Source organism: Oncorhynchus tshawytscha, linkage group LG13 (assembly GCF_018296145.1).
Source record: "Oncorhynchus tshawytscha isolate Ot180627B linkage group LG13, Otsh_v2.0, whole genome shotgun sequence".
In the NCBI taxonomy this organism is placed as follows: domain Eukaryota; kingdom Metazoa; phylum Chordata; class Actinopteri; order Salmoniformes; family Salmonidae; genus Oncorhynchus; species Oncorhynchus tshawytscha.
Window position 1 is genome coordinate 21,449,016 of NC_056441.1, and position 12,371 is coordinate 21,461,386.

Here is a 12,371-nt window from a genome sequence, read left to right on the forward strand (position 1 = left end):
TTTTAACAGCTAACATTTCGATGGCCATAATAAATAGATATGCCGATAGTGGACAACCTTGTTTTACTCCTCTTGACAGTTTAAAACTTTGAGAAGTAGCCATTATTTACTATTTTACACCTAGAGTTACTATACATGACTTTAACCCATTTTCTATTAGATTCACCAAAATTGAAATGTTCCAGGCATTTATATATAAACTCCAGTCGTACTTTATCAAAAGCCTTTTCAAAGTCAGGCCTGGTTTCCAAGATAATTTATAGTGTTCTATTGTTTCCAGTACTTGTCTTATATTATCTTCAATGGGTATAGTCCATGTGAAAGACCTGTCTGATTAGAATTGATAATATCAGACAAAACTGAAGTGTAAGGGGCCTCCAATATTTTAAATGGACTGTGTGTGTGTGTTTATTAAAGTGTTAATAAAGCCATGCACAATAAGCCAGGGAAAGCTGTGTGTGTGTGTGTGAGAGAGAGAGAGAGAGAGAGAGAGAGTGTGTGTGTGTGTGTGTATGCATGCTGTGGTTGGGAATAGTCATGAGAGAGAGAGAGAGAGAGAGAGAGAAAGAGAGAGAGAGAGAGAGAGAGAACAATTAAGGTAGAGGGATAGGGCCATTCCAGAAACACACAGGGACCAGCTAATTTAAAGTTACAAAAATTTTTATTTCAACAACTCTGGTTCCGATGCTATAACGATGTGTTCTGCTCCCAAAAATACCAACCCCTTGAATTTCATCAAAGGGTTATAACCCGCATCAATAGAAACCATAAATATATCAATGTTAGCAAGCCAGACAACACAGTAACTTTACACGAGACCTAGACATATTCACTGGATCATATCAAACATCAAAGTAGCTCAACTGTTTCTCTTGTATTTCTGGTCAATCTTGTTTATAATTATTTTCCAAAAAGAGCTGTTTTAGTAGAAAACAGCAATGCATGCAGACAAAAAGAAGGGTAAAGATCGGAAATGGCACCCTATTCCCTACATTGTTCACTACTTTTGACCAGAGCTCTAGCCAAAAGTGGTGCACAATAAAGGGAATGTTATTTTTGACTCAGACTTAAGGCGGACAGTGGGAGAAGGGAGGACAGCAGTAAAGGGTCAGAGTTCTAAGGTCAGAGATTAGAGCAGGACATTGTTGGAGAGGAGAGTTTGTCCAGCCAGAGACAGTTTAGTTCAGGATTGCTACAGTGATGCAGCTCGGTGTAGCAAGGAAGGAGTAGCATCGCCCCCATGTGGTCAGTAGTGGTGCAACATGTTATGTAAGGTATAGAGTATAGTACAGTATAGTATAATACAGTACAGTATAGTATACTGTAGTATAGTTGTGTTTTCGTCCTTTTAGCTTCTAGTGGAGTCAAGGGGCTCAACAGTCCCTCTCCAGGAACCCAGCTATAGTATAGAATAATATAGTATAGTAGATGTATGCAGTATTATGGTTCCCCTTATGTGCATGGTGGTATTACATTAATCATAATAATGATTTAGTATATGTTGTTGGAGGGAGAGGAGTTTGCCTCCTCCCTATTTACCTCCTGGTCTGCGTTAGGGGTGTGGTCAGAGGAGTGGGCAGGGCGGTTGTTAATATGTTTGGGCGAATGAGAGTTGGCGATGTTCAGAGACTCCTCCCCTTGAGTGAATTGAGACTTTACAGGGTCCTCCATTTTCTGAGGGTCATCCTGTGGAGCAACACACACAGACAAACCCACATTACACACACACACACACACACACACACACACACACACACACACACACACACACACACACACACACACACACACACACACACACACACACACACACACACACACGTTAGACACACATGTATATGTTACATCCAGTGGAGGACGGCTCATAATAATGGCTGGAACGATGCGAATTGAATGGCATCATATACATGGAAACCATGGAAACCAAGTGGAAACCATGGAAACCAAGTGGAAACCATGTGTTTGATGTATTTGATACCATTCCACTGATTCCATTCCAGACATTACCACAAGCCTGTCCTCCCCAATTAAGGTGCCACCAATCTCCTGTGCTACATACCCGAATGTCATACACACACATATTGACACATACGTTACAAACACAAACATTGATTGTCTGATGGCAGACATTTGAAGGTCATGAGGACAGTACAGTAACTGGGTCAGCTAGCAGAGACCAGCCATTCTTTATGAGTTAGAAAGTGTGTGTGTTAGTGTGTGCATGCATGAGTGTTTGTGCCTGTGTGTCAGGGGAGTTCATTTGGGTTCGCTCTAAATTCAAATTTAATTCAATAAACCTACAACCTATGTGTTAGGTGCCCCCCTTTCTGGCAAAGCCACATTTACTCTGTTTAAATCAATGTTGGTTTGTTGAATGGAGCTGGAGATGGGGAGGCTGCTGTGTGGAAGCAAAGAGACCAACGTGACTAACACTAATGCTGCTAGTCGGAAACAAGGATACGGAGGAAAAGCCTAGAAGACAAAATGTCTGCCCTACCCCTATCCACAGAGGAGAGGAAGAAGCACTGTAGCCCGTAATGTCTGCCCTACCCCTATCCACAGAGGAGAGGAAGAAGCACTGTAGCCCGTAATGTCTGCCCTACCCCTAGTAACCACAGAGGAGAGGAAGAAGCACTGTAGCCCATAATGTCTGCCCTACCCCTATCCACAGAGGAGAGGAAGAAGCACTGTAGCCCATAATGTCTGCCCTACCCCTATCCACAGAGGAGAAGAAGAAGCACTGTAGCCCATAATGTCTGCCCTACCCCTATCCACAGAGGAGAGGAAGAAGCACTGTAGCCCATAATGTCTGCCCTATCCCTAGTAACCACAGAGGAGAGGAAGAAGCACTGTAGCCCATAATGTCTGCCCTACCCCTATCCACAGAGGAGAGGAAGAAGCACTGTAGCCCATAATGTCTGCCCTATCCCTATCCACAGAGGAGAGGAAGAAGCACTGTAGCCCATAATGTCTGCCCTATCCCTAGTAACCACAGAGGAGAGGAAGAAGCACTGTAGCCCATAATGTCTGCCCTATCCCTATCCACAGAGGAGAGGAAGAAGCACTGTAGCCCATAATGTCTGCCCTATCCCTATCCACAGAGGAGAGGAAGAAGCACTGTAGCCCATAATGTCTGCCCTATCCCTAGTAACCACAGAGGAGAGGAAGAAGCACTGTAGCCCATAATGTCTGCCCTATCCCTATCCACAGAGGAGAGGAAGAAGCACTGTAGCCCATAATGTCTGCCCTACCCCTATCCACAGAGGAGAGGAAGAAGCACTGTAGCCCATAATGTCTACCCTACCCCTATCCACAGAGGAGAGGAAGAAGCACTGTAGCCCATAATGTCTGCCCTATCCCTAGTAACCACAGAGGAGAGGAAGAAGCACTGTAGCCCATAATGTCTGCCCTACCCCTATCCACAGAGGAGAGGAAGAAGCACTGTAGCCCATAATGTCTGCCCTATCCCTAGTAACCACAGAGGAGAGGAAGAAGCACTGTAGCCCATAATGTCTGCCCTATCCCTAGTAACCACAGAGGAGAGGAAGAAGCACTGTAGCCCATAATGTCTGCCCTATCCCTAGTAACCACAGAGGAGAGGAAGAAGCACTGTAGCCCATAATGTCTGCCCTACCCTATCCACAGAGGAGAGGAAGAAGCACTGTAGCCCATAATGTCTGCCCTACCCCTATCCACAGAGGAGAGGAAGAAGCACTGTAGCCCATAATGTCTGCCCTATCCCTAGTAACCACAGAGGAGAGGAAGAAGCACTGTGGCCAGTAATGGTTGCCAAGCTGAACTGGAGGCTAGCTGGGTCACGTATAGTGTGCAGTTTCCAGCTTGGTAAGGTTAAAACCTATCCAGCTGAGGAAACTGGCCACTGTTGTGCTTCTGCTTACCTGACAGTAAGGGTGTCTAGGCTTATACTCCCAGATGCAGCTGCTTCTCGCTCTCTGCAGGTGAAAACCACATCTCAACAGTGTGTGTGTGTGTGTGTGTGTGTGTGTGTGTGTGTCTGACAGACAGACACATTCTATAGACAGACAGACAGACTAATGGATTGAGACAGACTGACACACAGCTAGCCAGGGTTAGGGCTTAAGGTTAGGGTCAGTCTAAGGTTAGAGGTCAGGGGTTATAGGTCTGGAGTTAGTTACCTGACAGATAATGTTGTCATAGTAAGCCAGATTGTGAGCGTGGGGTTGAGGGGGGGGGGGGAGTCACACAACTTCCTTACGTTGGCATGGGAACCATCTTGCGCCGTGGAAACAGAGAAGCCATCAGTCTGCATCTCGCTGTGTGGACGGTATATACTGGAGCGAGGGAAGGAGGAGAGGACAGAGGTGTGGGACAGAGGGATGGGACAGAGGTGTGGGACATAGGGGTGGGACAGAGGTGTGGGACAGAGGTGTGGGACAGAGGGATGGGACAGAGGTGTGGGACAGAGGTGTGGGACAGATGGATGGGACAGATGTGTGGGACAGAGGTGTGGGACAGAGGTGTGGGACAGATGTGTGGGACAGAGGTGTGGGACATAGGGGTGGGACAGAGGGGTAGGACAGAGGTGTGGGACAGAGGTGTGGGACAGAGGGATGGGACAGAGGTGTGGGACATAGGGATGGGACAGATGTGTGGGACAGAGGTGTGGGACAGAGGACAGATGTGTGGGACAGAGGTGTGGGACAGAGGTGTGGGACAGAGGGGTAGGACAGAGGTGTGGGACAGAGGGTGGGGCAGAGGTGTGGGACATAGGGGTGGGACAGAGGGGGTGGGACATAGGGATGGGACAGATGTGTGGGACATAGGGATGGGACAGATGTGTGGGACAGAGGTGTGGGACATAGGGGTGGGACAGAGGGGTGGGACATAGGGATGGGACAGATGTGTGGGACAGAGGTGTGGGACAGAGGCGTGGGACATAAGGATGGGACAGTTGTGTGGGACAGAGGGGTGGGACATAGGGGTGGGACAGAGGTGTGGGACAGAGGGGTAGGACAGAGGTGTGGGGCAGAGGTGTGGGGCAGAGGTGTGGGACATAGGGATGGAGAAGAGGTGTGGGACAGAGGGATGGGACAGAGGGATGGAGAAGAGGTGTGGGACAGAGGTGTGGGACATAGGGGTGGGACAGAGGTGTGGGACATAGGGGTAGGACAGAGGTGTGGGGCAGAGGTGTGGGACATAGGGGTGGGACAGAGGGGTGGGACATAGGGATGGGACAGATGTGTGGGACAGAGGTGTGGGACATAGGGGTGGGACAGAGGGGTAGGACAGAGGTGTGGGACAGATGTGTGGGACATAGGGGTGGGACATAGGGATGGAGAAGAGGTGTGGGACAGAGGGATGGGACAGAGGGATGGAGAAGAGGTGTGGGACAGAGGTGTGGGACATAGGGGTGGGACAGATGTGTGGGGCAGAGGTGTGGGACAGAGGGGTGGGACAGAGGGGTGGGACAGAGGGGTGGGACAGATGTGTGGGACAGAGGTATGGGACATAGGGGTGGGACAGAGGTGTGGGACAGAGGTGTGGGACAGAGGGGTGGGACATAGGTGTGGGACAGAGGGGTAGGACAGAGGTGTGGGACAGAGGTGTGGGGCAGAGGTGTGGGACAGAGGTGTGGGACATAGGGATGGGACAGAGGGATGGAGAAGAGGTGTGGGACAGAGGGGTAGGACAGAGGTGTGGGACAGATGTGTGGGACATAGGGGTGGGACAGAGGGTGGGACAGAGGGTTGGAGAAGAGGTGTGGGACAGAGGGATGGGACAGAGGGATGGAGAAGAGGTGTGGGACATAGGGGTGGGACAGATGTGTGGGGCAGAGGTGTGGGACAGGACAGAGGGGTGGGACATAGGGATGGGACAGATGTATGGGACAGAGGTATGGGACATAGGGGTGGGACAGAGGTGTGGGACAGAGGGGTGGGACATAGGGATGGGACAGATGTGTGGGACAGAGGTGTGGGACATAGGGGTGGGACAGAGGTGTGGGACAGAGGGGTAGGACAGAGGTGTGGGACAGAGGTGTGGGGCAGAGGTGTGGGACAGAGGTGTGGGACATAGGGATGGAGAAGAGGTGTGTGACAGAGGGATGGGACAGAGGGATGGAGAAGAGGTGTGGGACAGAGGTGTGGGACATAGGGGTGTGGGGCAGAGGTGTGGGACAGAGGGATGGGACAGAGGTGTGGGACATAGGGATGGAGAAGAGGTGTGGGACAGAGGGATGGAGAAGAGGTGTGGGACAGAGGTGTGGGACAGAGGGATGGGACAGAGGTGTGGGACAGAGGTGTGGGACAGAGGTGTGGGACAGAGGGATGGGACAGAGGGATGGAGAAGAGGGATGGGACAGAGGGATGGGACAGAGGGATGGGACAGAGGTGTGGGACAGAGGGATGGAGAAGAGGGATGGGACAGAGGGATGGGACAGAGGGATGGGACAGAGGTGTGGGACAGAGGGATTGAGAAGAGGTGTGGGACAGAGGTGTGGGACAGAGGGATGGAGAAGAGGTGTGGGACAGAGGTGTGGGACAGAGGGATGGAGAAGAGGTGTGGGACAGAGGTGTGGGACAGAGGGATGGGACAGAGGTGTGGGACAGAGGTGGGACAGAGGGATGGGACAGAGGGACAGAGGGATGGAGAAGAGGGATGGGACAGAGGGATGGGACAGAAGGATGGGACAGAGGGATGGAGAAGAGGTGTGGGACAGAGGGATGGGACAGAGGGATGGGACAGAGGGATGGGACAGAGGGATGGAGAAGAGGTGTGGGACAGAAGTGTGGGACAGAGGTGTGGGACAGAGGTGTGGGACAGAGGTGTGGGACAGAGGGATGGGACAGAGGGATGGAGAAGAGGTGTGGGACAGAGGTGTGGGACAGAGGTGTGGGACAGAGGGATGGGACAGAGGGATGGAGAAGAGGTGTGGGACAGAAGTGTGGGACAGAGGTGTGGGACAGAGGTGTGGGACAGAGGGATGGGACAGAGGGATGGAGAAGAGGTGTGGGACAGAGGTGTGGGACAGAGGGATGGGACAGAGGGATAGGACAGAGGGATGGAGAAGAGGTGTGGGACAGAGGTGAGGGACAGAGGTGTGGGACAGAGGGATGGGACAGAGGGATGGAGAAGAGGTGTGGGACAGAAGTGTGGGACAGAGGTGTGGGACAGAGGGATGGGACAGAGGGATGGAGAAGAGGTGTGGGACAGAGGTGTGGGACAGAGGTGTGGGACAGAGGTGTGGAACAGAGGGATGGGACAGAGGGATGGAGAAGAGGTGTGGGACAGAGGTGTGGGACAGAGGGATGAAGAAGAGGTGTGGGACAGAGGTGAGGGACAGAGGTATGGGACAGAGGTGTGGGACAGAGGGATGGGACAGAGGGATGGAGAAGAGGTGTGGGACAGAGGTGAGGGACAGAGGTGTGGGACAGAGGGATGGAGAAGAGGTGTGGGACAGAGGTGAGGGTTGTGGGAGAGAGGTGTGGAACAGAGGGATTTTCATTGATGTGACAAACGTGTAATGTACAAGCCTTTTATACTGTCAAATATGAATTGTTTAATAAATAAGGCCTCTCTCTCCCCCTTTCTCTCTCTCTGAATGAAATGGTTAAACCCTGGGACTGAACAACATGTTATCTCAGAGACACACACCCACACACTGTCAGGCTGGTCTACTTTCAGCTGAGGAACAGTCATTACTGCTGCATCGATGTTTGGCCTTCCTCACAAGTTATCACCATAATTCTGTATCTCTCTTTCTCTGCATCTCTCATCCCCTCTCTTTCTCTGCATCTCTCTTCCCCTCTCTTTCTCTGCATCTCTCATCCCCTCTCTTTCTCTGTATCTCTCTTCCCCTCTCTTTCTCTGCATCTCTCATCCCCTCTCTTTCTCTGCATCTCTCTTCCCCTCTCTTTCTCTGCATCTCTCATCCCCTCTCTTTCTCTGTATCTCTCTTCCCCTCTCTTTCTCTGCATCTCTCATCCCCTCTTTTCTCTGCATCTCTCTTCCCCTCTCTTTCTCTGCATCTCTCATCCCCTCTCTTTCTCTGCATCTCTCTTCCCCTCTCTTTCTCTGCATCTCTCATCCCCTCTCTTTCTCTGCATCTCTCTTCCCCTCTCTTTCTCTGCATCTCTCATCCCCTCTCTTTCTCTGTATCTCTCTTCCCCTCTCTTTCTCTGCATCTCTCATCCCCTCTCTTTCTCTGCATCTCTCTTCCCCTCTCTTTCTCTGCATCTCTCTTCCCCTCTCTTTCTCTGCATCTCTCTTCCCCTCTCGATCTCTCTTCCCCTCTCTTTCTCTGCATCTCTCTTCCCCTCTCTTTCTCTGCATCTCTCTTCCCCTCTCTTTCTCTGCATCTCTCTTCCCCTCTCTTTCTCTGCATCTCTCTTCCCCTCTCTTTCTCTGCATCTCTCATCCCCTCTCTTTCTCTGCATCTCTCATCCCCTCTCTTTCTCTGCATCTCTCATCCCCTCTCTTTCTCTGCATCTCTCTTCCCCTCTCTTTCTCTGTATCTCTCTTTCTCTGTCTCTCTTCCCCTCTCTCTCTGTATCTCTCTTCCCCTCTCTTTCTCTGTATCTCTCTTTCTCTGTCTCTCTTCCCCTCTCTCTCTGTCTCTCTTCCCCTCTCTCTCTGTATCTCTCTTCCACTCTCTTTCTCTGCATCTCTCTTCCCCTCTCTTTCTCTGTATCTCTCTTCCCCTCTCTTTCTCTGTATCTCTCTTCCACTCTCTTTCTCTGTATCTCTCTTTCTCTGTATCTCTCTTCCCCTCTCTTTCTCTGTATCGCTCTCTCTCTGTATCTCTCTTCCCCTCTCTTTCTCTGTATCTCTCTTTCCCTCTCTTTCTCTGTATCTCTCTCCCCTCTCTTCTCTGTATCTCTCATCCCCTCTCTTTCTCTCTCTTTCTGTTTCTCTCTTCCCCTTTCTTTCTCTGTATCTCTCTTTCTCTGTATCTCTCATCCCCTCTCTTCTCTGTATCTCTCATCCCCTCTCTTTCTCTGTATCTCTTTTCCCCTCTCTGTATCTCTCTTCCCCTCTCTTTCTCTGTATCGCTCTCTCTCTGTTTCTCTCTTCCCCTCTCTTTCTCTGCATCTCTCTTTCCCCTCTCTTTCTCTGTATCTCTCTTCCCCTCTCTTTCTCTCTTCCCCTCTCTTTCTCTGTATCTCTCTCCCCTCTCTCTCTGTTTCTCTCTTCCCCTCTTTCTCTGTATCTCTCTTTCTCTGTCTCTCTTCCCCTCTCTCTCTGTATCTCTCTTCCCTCTCTCTCTCTGTATCTCTCTTCCCTCTCTTTCTCTGTATCTCTCTTCCCCTCTCTTTCTCTGTATCTCTCTTCCACTCTCTTTCTCTGTATCTCTCTTTCTCTGTATCTCTCTTCCCCTCTCTCTGTATCTCTCTTCCCCTCTCTTTCTCTGTATCTCTCTTCCACTCTCTTTCTCTGTATCTCTCTTTCTCTGTATCTCTCTTCCCCTCTCTTTCTCTGTATCGCTCTCTCTCTGTATCTCTCTTCCCCTCTTTCTCTGTATGTCTCTTTCTCTGTATCTCTCATCCCCTCTCTTTCTCTGTATCTCTCATCCCCTCTCGTTCTCTGTATCTCTTTCTCTGTATCTCTCTTCCCTCTCTTTCTCTGCATCTCTCTTCCCCTCTCTTTCTCTGTATCTCTCTTTCTCTGTATCTCTCTTCCCCTCTCTTTCTCTGCATCTCTCTTCCCCTCTCTTTCTCTGTACCTCTCTTCCACTCTCTTTCTCTTTATCGCTCTCTCTCTGTATCTCTCTTCCCCTCTCTTTCTCTGTATCTCTCTTTCTCTGTTTCTCTCATCCCCTCTCTTTCTCTGTATCTCTCATCACCTCACTTTCTCTGTATCTCTTTCTCTGTATCTCTCATTCTCTGTATCTCTCTTCCCCTCTCTTTCTCTGTATCTCTCTTTCTCTGTATCTCTCTTCCCCTCTCTTTCTCTTCCCCTCTCTTTCTCTGTATCTCTCTCCCCCCCTCTCTCTGTATCTCTCTTCCCCTCTCTCTCTGTATCTCTTCCCCTCTCTCTGTATCTCTCTTTCTCTGTATCGCTCTCTCTGTGTATCTCTCTTCCCCTCTCTTTCTCTGTATCTCTCATCCCCCCTCTTTATCTGTATCTCTCTCTCTCTGTATCTCTCTTCCCCTCTCTTTCTCTGTATCTCTCATTCTTTGTATCTCTCATCCCCCCTCTTTATCTGTATCTCTCTCTCTCTGTATCTCTCTTCCCCTCTCTTTCTCTGTATCTCTCTTCCCCTCTCTTTCTCTGTATCTCTCATCCCCTCTCATCCCCTCTCTTTCTCTGTATCGCTCTTTCTCTGTATCTCTCATCCCCTCTCTTTCTCTGCATCTCTCTTCCCCTCTCTTTCTCTGTATCTCTCTTCCCCTCTCTTTCTCTTCCCCTCTCTCTCTCCCCCCTCTCTCTCTGTTTCTCTCTTCCCCTTTCTTTCTCTGTATCTCTCTTTCTCTGTATCTCTCATCCCCTCTCTTCTCTGTATCTCTCATCCCCTCTCTTTCTCTGTATCTCTTTCTCTGTATCTCTCTTCCCCTCTCTTTCTCTGTATCGCTCTCTCTCTGTATCTCTCTTCCCCTCTCTTTCTCTGTATGTCTCTTTCTCTGTATCTCTCATCCCCTCTCTTTCTCTGTATCTCTCATCCCCTCTCGTTCTCTGTATCTCTTTCTCTGTATCTCTCTTCCCCTCTCTTTCTCTGCATCTCTCTTCCCCTCTCTTTCTCTGTATCTCTCTTTCTCTGCATCTCTCTTCCCCTCTCTTTCTCTGTATCTCTCTTTCTCTGCATCTCTCTTCCCTCTCTTTCTCTGTATCTCTCTTCCCCTCTTTCTCTTTATCTCTCTCTCTCTTTATCTCTCTTCCCTCTCTTTCTCTGTATCTCTCTTCCCTCTCTTTCTCTGTATCTCTCTTCCCCTCTCTTTCTCTGTATCTCTCTCCCCTCTCTTCTCTCTTCCCCTCTCTTTCTCTGTATCTCTCTTCCCCTCTCTTTCTCTGTATCTCTCTTCCCCTCTCTTTATCTGTATCTCTCTCTCTCTGTATCTCTCTTTTTCTCTGTATCTCTCTTCTGTCTCTCTCTCTCTGTATCTCTCTTCCCCTCTCTTTCTCTGTATCTCTCTTCCCCCTCTTTTCTGTATCTCTCTCTCTCTGTATCTCTCTTCCCCTCTCTTTCTCTGTATCTCTCTTCCCCTCTCTCTCTTTCTCTTCCCTCTCTCTGTCCCCCTCTTTCTCTGTATCTCTCTCTCTCTGTATCTCTCTTCCCCTCTCTTTCTCTGTCTCTCTTCCACTCTCTTTCTCTGTATCTCTCTTTCTCTGTATCTCTCTTCCCCTCTCTTTCTCTGTATCGCTCTCTCTCTGTATCTCTCTTCCCCTCTCTTTCTCTGCATCTCTCTTCCCCTCTCTTTCTCTGTATCTCTCTTCCCCTCTCTTTCTCTCTCTCTCTCTCTCTCCTCTCTCTCTGTTTCTCTCTTCCCTTTCTTTCTCTGTATCTCTCTTTCTCTGTATCTCTCATCCCCTCTCTTCTCTGTATCTCTCATCCCCTCTCTTTCTCTGTATCTCTTTCTCTGTATCTCTCTTCCCCTCTCTTTCTCTGTATCGCTCTCTCTCTGTATCTCTCTTCCCCTCTCTTTCTCTGTATCTCTCTTTCTCTGTATCTCTCATCCCCTCTTTCTCTGTATCTCTCATCCCCTCTCTTTCTCTGTATCTCTTTCTCTGTATCTCTCTTCCCCTCTCTTTCTCTGTATCGCTCTCTCTCTGTATCTCTCTTCCCCTCTCTTTCTCTGCATCTCTCTTCCCCTCTCTTTCTCTGTATCTCTCTTCCCCTCTCTTTCTCTTCCCCTCTCTTTCTCTCTATCTCTCTCCCCCTCTCTCTCTGTCTCTCTTCCCCTCTCTCTCTGTATCTCTCTTCCCCTCTCTCTCTGTATCTCTCTCTCTCTGTATCTCTCTTCCCTCTCTTTCTCTGCATCTCTCTTCCCCTCTCTTTCTCTGCATCTCTCTTCCCCTCTCTTTCTCTGTATCTCTCTTTCTCTGTATCTCTCTTCCCCTCTCTCTGTATCTCTCTTTCTCTGTATCTCTTCCCTTCTTTCTCTGTATCTCTCTTCCCCTCTCTTTCTCTGTATCTCTCTTTCTCTGTATCTCTCTTCCCCTCTCTTTCTCTGTATCTCTCTTCCCCTCTCTTTCTCTGTATCTTCTCTTTCTCTGCATCTCTCTTCCCCTCTCTTTCTCTGTATCTCTCTTTCTCTGTATCTCTCTTCCCTCTCTTTCTCTGTATCTCTCTTTCTCTGCATCTCTCTTCCCCTCTCTTTCTCTGTACCTCTCTTCCACTCTCTTTCTCTTTATCGCTCTCTCTCTGTATCTCTCTTCCCCTCTCTTTCTCTGTA

General features: G+C 49.3%; 1 protein-coding gene across 1 annotated transcript in view; it reads right to left on the reverse strand.

Annotated features, from left to right (window-relative positions):
* Nucleotides 1-12,371, reverse strand: part of LOC112241253 — a 35,158-nt gene that overhangs the window by 2,850 nt on the left and 19,937 nt on the right. Inside the window, exons 4-5 of the mRNA XM_042295320.1 lie at nucleotides 4,238-4,313; nucleotides 1,540-1,686 (exon numbers count right to left, since the gene is read on the reverse strand). Coding sequence (XP_042151254.1) covers nucleotides 1,540-1,686; nucleotides 4,238-4,313 — 223 coding nt within the window. The remainder of the gene's footprint in view (nucleotides 1-1,539; nucleotides 1,687-4,237; nucleotides 4,314-12,371) is intronic.